General features: G+C 45.9%; 1 protein-coding gene across 1 annotated transcript in view; it reads left to right on the forward strand.

The window, feature by feature from the left end:
- The window catches only part of cdk19 (cyclin-dependent kinase 19), a gene marked incomplete at its 3' end in the record, with an annotated part of 215,960 nt that overhangs the window by 124,228 nt on the left and 72,695 nt on the right, over positions 1-19,037 (forward strand). Inside the window, exons 6-7 of the mRNA XM_055665333.1 lie at positions 8,446-8,503; positions 10,853-10,984. Coding sequence (XP_055521308.1) covers positions 8,446-8,503; positions 10,853-10,984 — 190 coding nt within the window. The remainder of the gene's footprint in view (positions 1-8,445; positions 8,504-10,852; positions 10,985-19,037) is intronic.

Consider the following 19,037-nt stretch of genomic DNA (forward strand, 5'->3'; position numbering starts at 1 on the left):
TCTTTGGAGGGAGGAGACCAGAGCATTTATCAAACTAATAAATGATCATTAGTTTGGAGCCCTCACCCGTGTGTACTCCGTGTCACCCTAGTTTTTCTCTCACTCTCCATCCCCCACAGACAGAGCAAGGATAGTTCCCCTAATCATTTTTGAAGTGATTTTAATGCTGAGGCTTTATAAGGCGCTGGTAAGGTCACATTTGGAATATTGGGCACTATATCATAGAAACATAGAAACATGGAAAATATGTGCAGGAGGAGGCCATTCGGCCCTTCGAGCTATTCATTGTGATCATGGCTGATCGTCCCCAATCAATAACCCGTGCCTGCCTTCTCCCCATATCCCTTGATTCCACTAGCCCCTACAGCTCTATCCAGCTCTCTATTAAATCCATCCAGTGACTTGGCCTCCACTGCCCTCTGTGGCAGGGAATTCCACAAATTCACAACTCTCTGGGTGAAAACGTTTTTCTCACCTCAGTCTTAAATGGCCTCCCCTTTATTCTAAGACTGTGGCCCCTGGTTCTGGACTCGCCCAACATTGGGAACATTTTTCCTGCATCTAGCTTGTCCAGTCCTTTTATAATTTTATATGTTTAGATATCCCCTCATCCTTCTAAACTCCAGTGAATGCAAGCCTAGTCTTTTCAATCTTTCCTCATATGACAGTCCCGCCATCCCCGGGATCAATCTCGTGAACCTATGCTACACTGCCTCAATCACAAGGATGTCCTTCCTCAAATTAGACCAAAACTGTACGCAATACTGCAGATGTGGTCTCATCAGAGCCCTATACAACTGCAGAAGAACCCCTTTACTCCTATACTGAAATCCTCTTGTTATGAAGGCCAATATTCCGTTAGCTTTCTTCACTGCCTGCTGTACCTGCACGCCAACTTTCAGTGAACGGTGTACAAGGACACCCAGGTCTCGCTGTACCTCCCCCTAACCTAACCCCATTGAGATAATAATCTGCCCCCTTGTTTTTGCCACCAAAGTGGATAACCTCACATTTATCTAAATTATACTGCATCTGCCACGCATCTGCCCACTCACTCAACCTGCCCAGGTCACCCTGCAACCTCCCAACATCCTCTTCACAGTTCACACTGCCACCCAGCTTTTGTCATCCGCAAACTTGTCAGTGTTGCTCCTAATTCCCTCTTCCAAATCATTAATATATATGGTAAACAGTTGTGGCCCCAACACCGAGCCTTGCGGCACTCCACTCGCCACTGCCTGCCATTCTGAAAAGGACCCGTTCACTCCTACTCTTTGCTTTCTGTCTGCCAACCAATTTTCAATCCAGGTCAACACCCTACCCCCAATACCATGTGCTCTAATTTTAGTAACCAGTCTCCCGTGCGTGAGACCTTATCAAAGGCTTTCTGTAAGTCTAGATACACTACATCCACTGGCTCCCCTTCATCCATTTTACTTGTCACATCCTCAAAAAATTCCAGAAGATTAGTCAAGCATGATTTCCCTTTCATAAATCCATGTTGACTTGGACTAATCCTTTTACTGCTATCCAAATGCCCCATTATTACCTCTTTAATAATTGACTCCAGCATCTTTCCCACCACCAAAGTCAGGCTAACTGGTCTGTAATTCCCCGTTTTCTCTCTCGCTCCTTTCTTGAAAAGTGGGATAACATTAGCTATCCTCCAATCCACAGGAACTGATCTTGAATCTATTGAACATTGGAAAATGATCACCAATGCGTCCACTATTTCTAGAGCCACCTCCCTGAGGACCCTGGGATGCAGTCCATCAGGCCCAGGGGATTTATCATCCTTCAGTCCCATTAGCCTACCCAATACTATTTCTCACCTAATGAAAATTTATTTCAGTTCCTCGACCCCCTTAGATCCTCTGTCCTCCAGTACATCTGGGAGATTGTTTGTGTCTTCCTTAGTGAAGACAGATCCGAAGTACCTGTTCAACTCTTCTGCCACTTCCTTGTTGCCCATAATAATTTCACCCGTGCCTGCCTTCAAGGGACCCACATTTAAATTTGCTATCTGAGGAAAGATGTGCCGGCTCTGGAGAGGGTCCAGAGGAGGTTTACAAGAATGATCACAGGAATGAGTAGGTTAACCCATGATGGGCATTTGTCGGCACTGGGCCTGTATTTGCTGGAGTTTTGAAGAATGAAGGGGACCTCATTGAAACATACAGAATACTGAAAGGCCTGGATAGAGTGGATGTGGAGAGGATGTTTCCACAAGTGGTGGAGTCTAGGACTGGAGGTCATAGCCTCTAAATTAAAGGATGTTCTTTTAGGAAGGAGATGAGGAGTAATTACTTTAGTCAGAGGGTGGTAAATCTGTGGAATTATTTACCACAGAAGACTGTAGAGGCCAAGTCAGTGGATATATTTAAGGCAGAGATAGATAGATTATTGATTAGTACGGGTGTCAGAGGTTCTGGGGAGAAGGCAGCAGTGGGATTAGGAGGGAGAGATAGATCAGCCATGATTGAATGGCGGAGTAGACTTGATGTAGACTTGATGGGCCGAATGGCCTAATTCTACTCCTATCACGTTTAACCTTATCACCTTATGTCCTAATCATGTTCATAATAAGTTCATGTTATAGGAGCAGAATTAGAACATTTGGCCCCATCAAGTCTACTCCACCATTCAATCATGGCTGATCTATCTTTCCCTCTCAACCCCATTCTCCTGCCTTCTCCCCATAATCCTCGACACCCGTACTAATCAAGAACCTATTCATCTCCACCTTAAACATATCCATTGACTTGGCCTCCACCGACTTCTGTGGCGATGCTAGAGGAGCAGGTAACATATCATTTTCACGACCCTTCATCAGAACTGAGGAAGACAAAATAAGTTGTACCAGGTGGCACGGTGGCGCAGCGGTAGAGTTGCTGCCTTACAGCGCCAGAGACCCGGACTCCATCCTGACTACGGGTGCTGTCTGTATGTTTGTATGTTCTTCCCCATGACCCGCGTGGGGTTTCTCAGGGTGCTCTGGTTTCCTCCCACATTCGAACGACGTACAGTTTGTAGGTTAATTGGTTTGGTAAATATGTAAATTGTCCCTAGTGTGTGTGGGATAGTGTTAGTGTGCGGGGATCACTGGTCAGCGCGAACCCGTTGGGCTGAAGGGCCTGTTTCCGCGCGGTATCTCTAAAGTTAGTGCAGGTAGCAGAGAAAGTGGGAAGGGGTCAAAGGACATTTCCCTGATGGGGTGAATGAATGTGTGAGGCAATGGGCAGTTAAGCTCCTCTGTGTAATGTGCTGCTCTACAATGTTCCACAGTCTGTGTAACGTTGTGTGGTCTGCTCAGGGAATTGTAGCAGTTCCACAAAGTGACATTTGCCCCAATGTGGTGGTAAACTATCGCAAACCCGCGACTACTTTCTTTAATTCCGCCTTTATTAACGCCAGGGTTGCGATGAAGTGATTTTGCAGTTTGTAGCACATTTACTCTATTTGATTGATTGAAGGGGTCTGAAGAAGGGTCTCGACCCGAACCGTCACCCATTGCTTCTCTCCGGAGATGCTGCCGGTCCCGCTGAGTTACTCCAGCATTTTGTGTCTACCTTGATTGTTTGAGTGAGTGATACTTTATTGTCAACGTGTGCTTGGTACAGTGGAATTTTTTTGTTTTGCATAGAGTAAACATAGAAACATAGAAATTAGGTGCAGGAGTAGGCCATTCGGCCCTTCGAGCCTGCACCGCCATTCAATATGATCATGGCTGATCATCCAACTCAGTATCCCGTACCTGCCTTCTCTCCATACCCCCTGATCCCTTAGCCACAAGGGCCACATCTAACTCCCTCTTAAATATAGCCAATGAACTGTCCTCAAGAGTTCCAGAGATTCACCACTCTGTGTGAAAAAAGTTCTTCTCATCTCTGTTTTAAAGGATTTCCCCCTTTATCCTTAAGCTGTGACCCCTTGTCCTGGACTTCCCTAACATCGGGAACAATCTTCCTGCATCTAGCCTGTCCAACCCCTTAAGAATTTTGTAAGTTTCTATAAGATCCCCTCTCAATGTACATGTACATGTATGCAAATGGCACCGACAAAGTTACAGTATTCAAAGTCCCGATGGTCTCTCTTTATTTCTCTACCCACCCCCCGGCTCCGGGACCCTCTTCCTTCTCTCCTCTTCCTTCTCTCCTCCCCCCCTCCGCTCCGGGACCCTCTTCCTTCTCTCCTCCCCACCCCCCCGCTCCGGGACCCTCTTCCTTCTCTCCTCCCCACCCCCCCATGCCGGGTCCCTCTTTGTTCTCAGTGGCACATTGTCTTTTTTTTTAATATTAGAAGCAAATGTACAGAAATATAACCAACGGCATATGAAATAATACAGTTATTGTACAGCTTGAATTTTAACTTTTAGCTATAGTTAGAGGAAAAGAAATGAGAAAAAGCAAGAAAGAGAAAATGTGAGATGTGCGAGGATAGAACCCCTAGACTACCAAAGTGATGGAGCCAAACAGGGAGTAAATAAATGAAAGAAGAATGGAATGGAAAAAATAAGAAAAATAAAAAGACAAAAAGAGAAAGAAAGAAAAAGGTGGTGATATACCTGCCTCGTATCCCTCCCCACCCATCACCCAATTTAACTCCAAAGTTGTGTTGTACCATACTATCCTTGTTATAAATCAATGAATGGTGTCCATGTCTTCGAAAAATGCTCTGGTTTTTCTGCTAAGACATGTCTAATATTTTCAAGATGTAGCATCTCAGACATGTTTGTAATCCACCTCGGTGGCACATTGTCGACCGACCGACCGACCGCTGGAACCCGCGCGGGCGACTGCTCTCCGACGACCCTCCTCGCTCGTTGTGTCTCACTCACACTGCTCCCATTACTTTGAGTAACACTACCTCACCATTTACAAGCTCTTTGGCAAATTTGACCCGTTGGAGCATCTTAAGTGTAAATCTAATTCAATGGTTTTTTTTAATATACATGTTTGCCCAAAAAGAGTAATATTAGGGATTCACTATCTGGAGAGGCAGACTCGGTGTCAAAGTGCCGTTGCTATTTTGAGCGTTGCTGAGAGACAACAAGTCATGCGTGCAATTGATCACATGCTTTGCTATTCATACAGATAGTTGTGTTTGATTTCTATGTATGCACAATATAATGGCTTACAGTGGGCCAAGCCACAGAATGCACTCATTTAAAGGTGAACTTGCTCTCAAGCTCATTTTGGATCTCGGCCTTTATAACATGAGAACGATTGATTGTAAGATAGGTTGCCAAAAATGTTAAACATTAACTCTTCCATTTCTGCAATCCCTCTGTTTGATTAATATGAAAACTCAACCCTGCCCTGCAAAATCAACTGAAATCAGTTGTTGCAGTATTGCGAGAATTCTCTATTATTCTTCAATCTGTAGTTATCACTTTTGCAGACGGGGCTCGTCAGCCTGGGAAGGCAGTCCATCTAGGACAGGGAAAACTCTGATTTAGAACCTCCACTGCCTTGTGGCCATATCCAGTCATGGAAAAGGCTCCTGGAGTAAACCTCAAGAAAATCCGGAGTCGGAGCCCCTAAGGCAGTTCGTCGTTGTCCACAACCAGCTCCTGCGACGGTGCTGGTGCCAAACTGTAACGGCCCTGCTGTTCCTTTGGATCGATCAGCGACGTGGAGAGGGGCAACAGCCTGTCCTCCATATGACATCGATCGCCCAGGCTTGCATCCATCCGACCACGATGCATCACGCATGTTCAGTCATGACCGAGGGAGGTCTACTACTTTTGTTTCAGTTTAGTTTATTATCGCGTGTACCGAGGTTCCGGCCACCATGTCCCATCTACACTAGTCCCACCTGCCTGTGTTTGACCCACATCCCTCTAACCTGTCCTATCCATGTACCTGTCTAAATGTTTCTTAAAAGTTGCGATAGTACCTGCGATTTAGTTGAATTGTCACGGGTACCGAGGTACAGTGAAAAGCTTTTTGTTGCGTGCTATCCAGTCAGCGGAAAGACAATGCATGATTACAATCAAGCAGTCCAGGATAAAGGGAATAATATTTAGAGCAAGATAAAGTCCAGTAAAGTCTGATGAAAGATAGTCCAAGGGTGTTCAATGAGGTCGATGGTAGGTCAATGTGTATATTGTTTTAGTTCATTTTATTTTATTTGTCACTATTACAGCACGGCTGGACCAAACATAGAAACATAGAAAATAGGTGCAGGAAGAGGCCATTCGGCCCTTCGAGCCAGCACCGTCATTCATTGTGATCATGGCTGATGGTCCCCAATCAATAACCCGTTCCTGCCTTCTCCTCATATCCCTTGATTCCACTAGCCCCTAGAGCTCTATCTAACTCTCTCTTAAATCCATCCAGTGACTTGGCCTCCACTGCCCTCTGTGGCAGGGAATTCCATAAATTCACAACTCTCTGGGTGAAAACGTTTTTTTCTCACCTCAGTCTTAAATGACCTCCCCTTTATTCTAAGACTGTTGCCCCTGGTTCTGGACTCGCCCAACATTGGGAACATTTTTACTGCATTTAGCTTGTCCAGTCCTTTTATAATTGTATATGTTACTATAAGATGCCCCCTCATTCTTCTAAACTCCAGCCTACATACAAGCCTAGTCTTTTCAATCTTTCCTCATATGACAGTCCCGCCATCCCAGGGATAGATCTTGTGAACCTACGCTACACTGCCTCAATCACAAGGATGTCCTTCCTCAAATTAGGAGACCAATACTGTACGCAATACTCCAGATGTGGTCTCACCAGAGCCACAAACGTTATATTATTCATGTTAACTTGGGTACTGCTACTGAATTTGGTTGTACTTTGGGGCATAAGGTTGATAGATTTTCTCTGTGGAGACGCGAGGAATTGCAGGTGCTGGAATCTTCAGCAAAAAAGAAACTAACGGAGGAACTCAGCAGGTCAGGCAGGGTCTGCGGAGGGAGGCGGACAGACAACGTCTTGTGCCGGGGACGTTTCTCCAAGGAGTGGAGTGGAGTGGAGTGGAGTGGAGGGGAGATAGCTGGGAGAAGGAGGTGAGGGCTGGAGCTGGTGGTGGTGGTAGGTGGGAGCTGGTGGTGGTAACGAGGGATATGTGCAGTGAGGAAACTGCTGATGCTGGTTTACACCGGCGATAGACACAACATGTTGGAGTAACTCAGCGGGACAGGCGGCATCTCTGGAGAGAAGGGATGGGTGACGTTTCTGGTCGAGATCCTGATCGATGAGTCATTGTGGGTGGAAGAAAGGTGCAGATAGTGATCATAGCTGGAGGTGTTATGTGGAGGTCAAAGGTGAAGAAGGAAATGGCAAACCACAAATACATTCCCACAGTGATTAATTGAACTAATGCGAATAAAGTTCTTCATTTGCTTCAGGCTTTATTTTATTGTCACGTGTACTGAGGTACCGGAAGAGCTTTGTTTCAATAGACAATAGGTGCAGGAGTAGGCCATTCTGCCCATTCAATGTGATCATGGCTGATCATCCCCAATCAGTACCCCGTTCCTGCCTTCTCCCCATATCCCCTGACTCTGCTATCACTAAATAGACAATGTTATCTATCCAATACTATCTATCCAATCTATTTTGAATGCTATCCAATCAGATCAGATAATACTATACACATAAATACAATCAAGTCAAATCAAGTACAGTAGGTAGAGCAAAGGGGAAGATACAGAGTGCAGAATATAGTTCTCAGCATTGTAGTGCATTAGTTCCACAGACAAAGTCCAATGTCTGCAATGGGATAGCGGTGAAGATGCTGGAGTAACTCAGCAGGTCAGGCAGCATCTCTGGAGAAAAGGAATAGGTGATGTTTCGGGTCGTAAACCTTCTTTAGACTCTGTTCCTTTCCTCCAGAGATGCTGTCTGGCCCGCTGAGTTACTCCGGCATTTTTTTGTCTATCTTTGGTGTAAGCCAGCATCTGCAGTTCCTTCCTACGCATGGGGTGGAGAGATGAATACAACTTGGTACTTATTTCCCCATTGCAGTTTCACCCTCTCCTGACTACCTCCCTTTTATGACTAATCAAGTCAAGTCAAGTCAAGTCAAGTTTATTCGTCACATACACATACGAGATGTGCAGTGAAATGAAAAGTGGCAACGCTCGCGGACTTTGTGCAAAAAGACAAACAAACAAACAACCAAACAAACTACAAACAGAATCACATATTCTTTTAAATATTAAATATTGTGGGCGGAAAGAAAAAGGTTCAGTAAAGTTAGTCCCTGGTGCTGATGGGATGATTATGAGAGTGATCTAGAGTGGCAAAAACTTTTATTTGATGCAGTTAGTAACAACGTGGGGGAACGTAGGTGCAACATGCTTCACCTCTGCTGCATGCCAGCACTTGGTGTAAACCAGACCCATATTACCTATATTATACCGGCCACCATTATATTTCAGTTTTTGTTGCAAATGACTCAACTGCTTTTAAATCTTTTTTGTTTATTTCCTTACAGAAACCGGCAAATATCCTGGTAATGGGTGAAGGTGCGGAGCGGGGGCGTGTGAAAATAGGTAACTATTATTATTTCACGCATGGCACAGTTTATATTCTCTGGTGTATAGTTTGAAGGATTTAGAGCTTTGGTTTTGGCCAGTGCTTGGCTATGAACGTCATGCCAGCTTTTCAATGAGCAGCACTAGAAATGCCTGGATTTTCTCCGATCCCTAGAGATAACCAGTCGATGCAACTTAAATTACAAACAAACCAGTGAAACCATGCAAACTTAAGGGCCTGTCCCACTTACGTGTCCTTGGCATGCACATTATGCAATCTCGTGGTCGCGTTGATGCGCATGGGCATCGTGTGGCCGCGTGGGGCCGGTCCCACTGAGAAGCGCGGAGGGGTATGTAGTTGTGCGTGACATCGCGCGGGGCTCCAAAATATTCGTAGTGAACGAAATCTTCGCGCACCAACAGCCTGTCGCGGAACTGACGGCCAAAGTGAGACAGGCCGAAGACCCTGGCTCGACGCAACATCTCACCTTCAACAGCAGCAGAAGCAGGCAAACGAACGCCGAACTCGGCCTGGGGCTCACGGCCACTGCGGTCCGGATCCGCCCCCACTTCTACTCCCAGAGCGGGGCCAAGAAAATTGAAGATAGACACAAAATGCAGGAGTAACTCAGCGGGACCGGCAGCATCTCTGGAGAGAAGCAATGGGTGACGCTTCGGGTCAAGACCCTTCTTTTCAGACTGAAGAAGAGTCTCGACACGAAACGGCAGGTACTCGGGAAACGCTGTAAGCTCGTGAAGACTCGTGAAGATTTTTCAACATGTTATCTATCCAATGCTATATGTTGAAAAATGTCCATGAGAGCCCCAAGTACCTACGAGCGGCCATTACTGTAAATCTCCGAGTTCGAATCAGGGGAAACTCGGGAGAACTCTTGAATTAGCTCGTACAGTGGGGCAGCCCCTTAAGGACATATATTAACATCGCATTTGTGCCGTCTACATAAATATAATTACAGATATTTATAATATCCACATTCCATTGTAGCATGAGGAAATGGGTGATCACTGCTTACGGAAATTTTAACACATTTCAAAACTATTCTTAGTTTTGAAATGTGTTAAAATTTCCGTCAGATCATTTCCGTAAAATTGGCCGTCAGTTTCTGCAGGACCGGCCTCAGCATGTGGTGGTAAATGGTTTTAAATCCAAGAACATGATTTTAAACACTGGTGTCCCCCAGGGTTGTGTCTTATCACCGATTTTATTTTCCATCTACACAAACAACATAACAAACAATAACAGTGACATTTCCCTTTTTAAGTATGCAGACGATATGGCCCTGGTGGCCCACATCAAGGATCACACTTCTCTGGCTGCCTACTATCAGCAGGTCAACACCCTGATGCTGTGAATCAAAGAGAGCTCTCTGGAGCTTAACATCTCCAAGACCAAGGAGCTGTGTTGTGGGGGGAGGCGAACATCTTCCCCCCAACCTCTCTTTGAACCTCTGAGGCTGAATGGGCAGACAGTTGAGCAGGTAGAGGCCTTTAGATACCTGGGCACAGAGATTGACACCCGCCTGTCCTTCTCCCAGCACACAGACTCTGTGTACAAGAAGGCACCGCAACGCCTGTTCCTGCTGAGGAAACTCAGGAGCTTTGATGTCAGACAGGACATTTTAACAGCTGTCTATAAATCACTTATAGAATCTGTACTCACCTTTAACACCACATCCTGGTTCACCCTCACCTCTGTCAAAGACAAATCAAAGCTTTCCCGGATCATCAATCAGGCAAGCAAAATAACTGGCAAAACTCAAAATCAACTATCAGTACTCCACACCCAGGCAGTTAAAAGGAAAGCCAATCTCATTACACAGGATCCCACCCACCCCCTGCACAAGTCTTTCCAACTTCTGCCATCAGGCCGCCGATATAAAGTCCCCCATCCAAGAAAAACATCCACAAAAACTCATTCATACCCATTGCCATAAACAGCTTAAATAAAAAATGAACGATGGACAAATTAACCCTGACGCATTGTCACTTTACACGTATCCACAACTTTTATCTTGTCTATTTTTACAGTTTTTAATCTTTATATTTGCTTTTAAGATCGATACACACTGTGTGTGCTCGCAGGAATCTGTGTTGTATGACTGCTTATCAGTACGTTGTCCTGTCTGTATGTTGAGCCACGTCAAAGAAGATTTTCTGTCACGACAGACAATAAAGTTTTCTGAATCTGAAAATGATTACGTTCCTTTTCTTTTTACGCCATGTTGATATTATACAATGCATGGATGATTATTTGTATAAAAAGATTAAAAGATTGATGAAAAACCTATGGAATTAAGATTAGTTTTAGTTCAATAACCTTATCAAATGTGTATTTTTAATTTCTAGCTGACATGGGATTTGCCAGGTTGTTTAATTCTCCGCTGAAACCTTTGGCTGATTTGGATCCAGTGGTGGTGACGTTTTGGTACCGTGCGCCGGAGTTACTGCTGGGAGCCAGGCATTACACAAAAGCAATCGGTATGTTGTACACAGTGCGATTCTGCACACAACACCATTCCATGAATGCTCGACCTAATGCTGAGAACATTCGATAGGGAAGAGCATGTGCAGACAGTATAAAAATATAGAGACATAGAAATTAGGTGCAGGAGTAGGCCATTCGGCCCTTCGAGCCTGCACCGCCATTCAATATGATCATGGCTGATCATCCAACTCAGTATCCCGTACCTGCCTTCTCTCCATACCCCCTGATTCCCTTAGCCACAAGGGCCACATCTAACTCCCTCTTAAATATAGCCAATGAACTGGCCTCAACTACCCTCTGTGGCAGAGAGTTCCAGAGATTCACCACTCTCTGTGTGAAAAAAGTTCTCCTCATCTCGGTTTTAAAGGATTTCCCCCTTATCCTTAAGCTGTGACCCCTTGTCCTGGACTTCCCCAACATCGGGAACAATCTTCCTGCATCTAGCCTGGTCCAACCCCTTAAGAATTTTGTAAGTTTCTATAAGATCCCCTCTCAATCTTCTAAATTCTAGAGAGTATAAACCAAGGCTATCCAGTCTTTCTTCATAAGACAGTCCTGACATCCCAGGAATCAGTCTGGTGAACCGTCTCTGCACTCCCTCTATGGCAATAATGTCCTTCCTCAGATTTGGAGACCAAAACTGTACGCAATACTCCAGGTGTGGTCTCACCAAGACCCTGTACAATTGCAGTAGAACCTCCCTGCTCCTATACTCAAATCCTTTTGCAATGAAAGCTAACTTTGCAAGTATGGCCTATTGAAGTCTATCTACATCATTGATCGAATGGATGAATTTCTCCAAGTAATCTATTTTCTTGTTCCATATCTGTCGATTGTCTTGGTAACAGTCATGGAGTGATACAGCAGGGAAACAGGCCCTTCGGCCCATCTTGCCCACGCTGACCAACAGTCCCACCTTACCCGCCATCGGCCCATAACCCTCTAACCCCATCCCAACATGTACCTGTCCAAATGTCTCTTAAATGCTATGATCGCCCCTGCCTCAACTACCTCCTCCAGCAGCTTGTTCTATACACTTAACACCAGTTGTGTAAAAAAGTTACCCCTCAGGTTTCCATTACATCTTTCCCCCCTCACCTTAAACCTATGTCCTCTAGTTCTTGAATTCCCCTACTCTACCAGATCTATTCCTCTCATGATTTTGTATACCTTTGTAAGATCACCCCTCATCCTCCTGCATTCCAAGGAATAGAGACCCAGCCTACTCAATCTCTCCCTATAGTTCACACCCTCTAGTCCTAGCAACATCCTCGTAAATCTCTCTGCTCACTTTCCAGCTTGACAACATCTTTCCTATAACATGGTGCCCAGAACTGAACACAATACACTAACTATGGTGTCACCAATGTCTTATACGAGGGTAACATGGCCTCCCAACTTCTGTAGCCTGACTGATTAGGCCATTATGCCTTAAGCCTTTTTGAGCACCCTATGTACCTGTGATGCCACTTACAAGGAACTATGCACCTGCACTCCTAGATCCCTCTGCTCTGTATCACTGCCCAGAGTTCCCAATGTTGGGCGAGTCCTGGACTTCCCAATGTTCCCAATGTTGGGCGAGTCCAGAACCAGGGGCCACAGTCTTAGAATAAAGGGGAGGCCATTTAAGACTGTGAGAAAAAACTTTTTCACCAGAGAGTTGTGAATTTATGGAATTCCCTGCCACAGAGGGCAGTGGAGGCCAAGGGATATGGGGAGAAGGCAGGCACGGGTTATTGATAGGGGACGATCAGCCATGATCACAATGAATGGCGGTGCTGGCTCGAAGGGCCGAATGGCCTCCTCCTGCACCTATTTTCTATGTATCTATGTATCCAGAGCCCCTGCCATTCACTGTATAGGTCGTGCCCTTCTTAGACGTCCCAAGATGTGACACCTCGCATTGCTTTGTATTAAATTCCATCAACCATTCCTCAGCCCAACCGATCAAGACCTTGCGACAATTTTTGACAACTAACAATTGAAGGCAGTTGACGCAGGTACTATCACGACATTTAAAAGACATTTTGACTGGTACGTGAATAGCAATGGTTTAGAAGGATATGGGCCAAACGCAGGCAGGATGGACTAGCGTAGATGGGCATGTTGATCAGCATGGCCAAGTTGAGCCGAAGGGCCTGTTTCCATGCTCTATGACTTTATAACTGTGACCTTTAGTGCATGGAGTGGGAAAGGCAAATGAAAGATAAAAGGGAAAGGAATATGAAAGGAAGAGCTTTATTCGTCACATGCACCAATGAAGGTGCAGTGAAATAAATTTGCCAGCAGCAATACACTAAAAAAAGAACACACAATACACAATAGAATTTAACACAAACATCCACCACAGCATTCTTCACTGTGGTGAAAGACAATAACGTTCAGCCAGTCAGTCCTCCTCTGTTCATCCGTGGTCGGGGCCATGAACCCTCCGTAGTCGCCGCTACGGACAGCACCATCTACAGGCCCTCTGGTCGGGATGATCTAAACTCCGATGTTGGGACCGTCGAACACAATCCGCGGCTTGGAGTGCCCGAATCGGCACTTTCCTACTGGAGACCGGGGCTTTAGGATGTTATAGGCCGCAGGCCGGCGATCGGAGCTCTTCTCCGGCGATCCCTGGCAAGGGATCCCAGACTCCACGCCACGCCCGCGGCTAGAAGCTCCGCAGACCACAGCCCCATGATGCCAAAGTCACCAGGCCAGCGATCGGAGCACTCCTCTCTGGCGACCCCCGGCAAGGGATCGCCCACTCCGCGATGGAAAAGTCCACGCTGCGCCCGCTGCTGAAGCTCTGGCCCGACTCCGGGAAAGGCCGCTCCAATCTAAGCTGTTAGGCCGCGAGCGAGGCGGCGAAGCGACGTAGAAAAAGTCGCCTCCATCGAGGAAGTGACTAAAAGAACGGTTTCCCCCTTTTCCCTCCCACCACCACCCACACAAGGCACATTGAGAGACACCAAAACAAACATTTGGAATAGTCGAAATAACGAACATGCTGCTGGCAGGGCAGCCGACTCGCAGCAAACCCAAACTAAAGGTTTTCAGCAGGTGGTTTATAGGCTGCGATGCAATGCGATGATGGGGGAGGATACAGGTTCAGGGGCTGCATTCATAAGATATTTTACAAGTAGTTGCAAAGAGTGGATTTGCTGGGCTGTGGGAAAAGGGAAGGGAAATGGGGTTAGCTGAATTAGTCTTGCATAAGGCTGGAACGGGCTTGAAGGGGAAAATATCTTCATCCCGTACTTTAACTGGCATTGGATCATATGAAGTCTATGTGTGCATGAATATCCTCTGGAAATGCCTTACATCTGTGAGGCATGCAACTCAGCCGTATACTCCTTCCAAACGTGAATATTGAATTAGCATCTATCAAGGTATTTAGAATAGAATACAGAACCCTACAGCACAAGAACAGGCCCTTCAGCCCACAATGTCCGTGCCGAACAGGATGCCAAGACCAACTCTTATCTACCTGTACATAACCCATATCCCTCCCTTCCCTGCATATCCATGTGCCTATCCAAAAGTCTTTGAAACGCTACTATCGTACCTGCCTCCACCACCAACCCCGGCAGCACGTTCTAGGCACCCACCACCACCTATGTGTAAAATAAAGATGTGCCTGCACATGGCCTTTAAACTTCGCCCCTTTCACCTTAAAGCTACGGCCTCTAGTATTTGATTTTTCCATTCTGGACAATTTGGCAAACCTGTCTTTATTTCTTCATCCAAGCCGTGAATAAATGTCGTGAAAAACCCGAGCTTCCAACAAGTTCCTGAGAGCCTTCATTCATCATACCCTGGTAATTTGACTGCATCCCAACCACCCGCGCCAATTCCTCAGCAAATCCAAGTCCAGGCAGTTTAATTTAGTTTTAGTTTGGAGGTACAGAGTGAAAACAGGCCCTTCGGTCCACCGAGTCCGTGCCGTTCTATTCTACGCACTGGGGACAATTTACAGGAGCCAAATACGTCTTTTTTGGGAATGTGGGAGGAAGCCGGAGCACCCGGAGGAAACCCACGCAGTCACAGGGAGAACGTGCAAACTCTGTACAGAAAGCAACCGTAGTCAAAATGATACCCGGGTCTCTGGTGCTGTAAGGAGGCAACTCTACCGCTGCACCACTGAGCTGTCACCTCCAGTTCTACAGAAATGTACGTTAATATTCACTGTCTACTAGACTAAGTGGGGGTCCCAGCTTCACACGGGAGGGCTGGTCCCCCAACGCAATATTCCACCTCTCCACCAATTCCAATATTGCTGGCCAGTGTGGTGGAAGGGTGCTTTCTGGAGTGCTAGCATGGTGTTGTGGGCTGAAGGGACTGGTTTCCAGAGGGCTAGTATGGATATTGTGGGCCAAATAGATTCTTGGGCTGGCAGCTCAGTCACTGAGACCACTCACTCACTCACTCACTCACTCACTCACTCACTCAATCACTCACACACCCACTCACACACACATTCACACACATACACACACACAATCACACACTGACAATCACACTCACATACACACTCACACTCACACACTCACACTCACACTCACATACACTCACACACACACACTCACACACATACACTCACACACACACTCACACATACACACACACACACACACACACACACATACACACACACACACTCACATGCACACAGACAGATACACACACACACACACACACATACATAAACACATAGACACACATACACACACACAGACACAGATACACACTCACACACATACTCACATGCACGCACGCACGCACACACACACACACACACAGATACACCCTCACACACATACACACACACACACACACACACACACACACACACACACACACACACACACATACGCACACACATACATACACACACACACACATGCACACACACACACACACACACACACACACACACACACACACACACAGACACACACACACACACACACTCACTGACTCACCCACCATATATATGGCAGTAAACATTCTTGAATACTCACACGGCTAAGCGCAGCCTCTCCACTTTGGGGCTTCCACAGTTAGCGGCACTTCCGTAATCAGTGCGACCTCTGCACTCACCGGAAATTATGCAATCTACGCGACCTGCAGTGCTTCTACGCAGCGGCGGTGGAAAGCATCTTGTCCGGGAACATTACCACCTGGTTTGGGAATTGCTCTGCCAAGGACAAGAAGGCTCTGCAGAGAGTAGTGCGTTCGGCCAAACGCACTATGGGAACTTCACTCACCCCCCTGCAGGAACTATACAACAGGAGGTGCAACTCCAGAGCAAATAAAACCATGGGAGCCCTTCCACCCCTGCAACGGACTGTTCCAGCTGCTACGGTCAGGCAAACGCCTCCGTTGCCATGCGGTGAGAACGGAGAGGTTGAGAAGGAGTTTCTTCCCAGAGGCAATTCGGACTGTAAACGCCTATCTCACCAGGGACTAACTCTACTGAACGTTTTTCCTTCCATTATTTATTATGTAAAAGAATATGTGTGTTATGATTGTGTTTATAATTTGTTTGGTTGTTTTGTTGTTTGTCTTTTGCACAAAAGTCCGCGAACATTGCCACTTTCATTTCACTGCACATCTCGTATGTGTATGTGACAAATAAACTTGACTTGACTTGACTTGACCTGTCCACTAAGCGGAAGTCACAAAATGAGCGGGACATTTGAACCAAACACAGTCGGACCTAATAAAGCATTGCAGTTTCAAGCACAGGCAGGGCAGCGGGCCAAGCAACTCATGGCATTGTCATTAAGGGCTAACAAATCATTTATTGCAAGTACATTGCAGACTCACAGTTCAGTTGATGCACAGCTTCGAATGAGAGTCGTGGCCTCTCCATCGTGATCTTGCAGAGTGACTGAGTTACGTCCAGACATCCGGGGTTTTATAGTCCTGCCTCTCACCACCCCCCCCGGAAGGGGCGTTACCTTCATCGCAGTGATTGACAGGCGAGAGGATTTCAAGGTTTTTTAAACACTCATAACGTTTTTATTTTACATCGAAGGGAAAAATCCTCGTGGCCTGTTCAGCGGAGGACTGTGAGTAAGATGGCCAAAAAATCATAGCGATATATGGTAGCGTTCTTTTCTAAAATCAATATACAGCGCAGACAGGAAGTGGTTAAGATGAGACTTTTAATTATATATAGATATCAAAATCCTGTAATTTGGTGTCTGATAGTACTATGGGAATACCGCTACCATATCAGCTGATGGCAGGGTTCAAAGGTGTTTCACCATAACGGATGGAAATAAGGGCGATTTCCCTCAAGTCAAGTCAAGTTTATTCGTCACATACACATACGAGATGTGCAGTGAAATGAAAAGTGGCAATGCTCGCGGACTTTGTGCAAAAAGACAAACAACCAAACAACCAAACAAACTACAAACAGAATGGAACAGAATGACATATTCTTTTACATATTAAATATTGTGGGCGGAAGGAAAAAGGTTCAGTAAAGTTAGTCCCTGGTAAGATAGGAGTTTACAGTCCGAATGAACTCTGGGAAGAAACTCCTTCTCAACCTCTCCGTTCTCACAGCATGGCAACGGAGGCGTTTGCCTGAATGTAGCGGCTGGAACAATCCGTTGCAGGGGTGGAAGGGGTCTCCCATAAGTTTAATGGCTCAATTTTGTTCAATGAAACTCTTATGCATTGATGGAGAGTTCAAAAATGGTTGATAGGAATATATTGATGGTGAAAATTAAAATACTGATCGATGACCTCCCCTTCATTTGATTAATAATGTGGGATGAGGCAAGTGCAGGCATGGATGTTGGGTCAAAGGGCCCGTTTGCATGTTGCATAGCTTGAGGACTCAAATACATAAATATTAAGGGATGACCTAAGATGAACAACAGTCTTTGTTTTATAATAAAGATTCTGAATGTTCTTTACACTTTGGCTGATGGGTTTCAATGATATAACGGTATTACATGAACAAGAATAGAGTGTTTTCGTCATGTTCTGTCCAGCATTTCAACTTCAACCATTTCCAAAAGTGGAGTAAATAATAATTATAGACAATAGACAATCTTCTTATGCTCCCTTCGGTCATGGCTGACCATGGGTGTCTCCAGGGGGCTGTTCCCTATATGGAGGACGCCTGTGCGTGACTTTGTTTAACGTGGGAGACTGGTGCACAGACAGCCACCCCACGGTCCTTGACAGATCTGGGTCAGGATCCAGTGGCATGGAGTCCAAGACGACCGGAGACCCTTTTCTGCTGCAGCCTTCATCCGCCTTCCCAGCCGTTGTGACGTTAGCTCCACTAAGGTCAGCCATCGTCCACCGCCTGTTCCACCGTCGAGGTCTTGGTTACATTGCTCTTTGTCAGAGACCTCCCCCTAGACCTTACCGCCATGGGTGGCCCTGCCAGGAGCATCGCTCCAGACGGCATCGCTCTCAGGATCTCAGGTCCACATAAGCTTCTCCACCACGACAAGGTGACAATCCATGGAAAAGTAATAGACAATAGACAATAGGTGCAGGAGTAAGCCATTCGGCCCTTCGAGCCTGCACCGCCATTCAATATGATCATGGCTGATCATCCAACTCGGTATCATGTACATGCCTTCTCTCCATACCCCCTAATCCCTTTAGCCACAAGGGCCACATCTAACTCCCTCTTAAATATAGCCAATGAACTGTGGCCTCAACTACCTTCTGTGACAGAGAATTCCAGAGATTCACCACCAGAAAATGTTTTTCTCATCTCGGTCCTAAAAGATTTTCCCTTTATCCTTAAACTGTGACCCCTTGTCCTGGACTTCCCCAACATCGGGAACAATCTTCCTGCATCTAGCCTGTGCAACCCCTTAAGAATTTTGTAAGTTTCTGTAAGATCCTCCCTCAATCTTCTAAATTGTACCCTACTCCAGCCCCCCCAACTTCCAATTTGGATCATTGAAGTTCTTCATTATTAATAGTCTTACAGTTTTTGCAATCTCTGTCATTTTGCTGCAAATCCTCAACATCCTTCCAACCGGTTGGTAGTGTTATCTGTACAAATATAGATTCTGT

This window comes from Leucoraja erinacea, unplaced genomic scaffold, assembly GCF_028641065.1.
Source record: "Leucoraja erinacea ecotype New England unplaced genomic scaffold, Leri_hhj_1 Leri_117S, whole genome shotgun sequence".
Classification (NCBI taxonomy): domain Eukaryota; kingdom Metazoa; phylum Chordata; class Chondrichthyes; order Rajiformes; family Rajidae; genus Leucoraja; species Leucoraja erinaceus.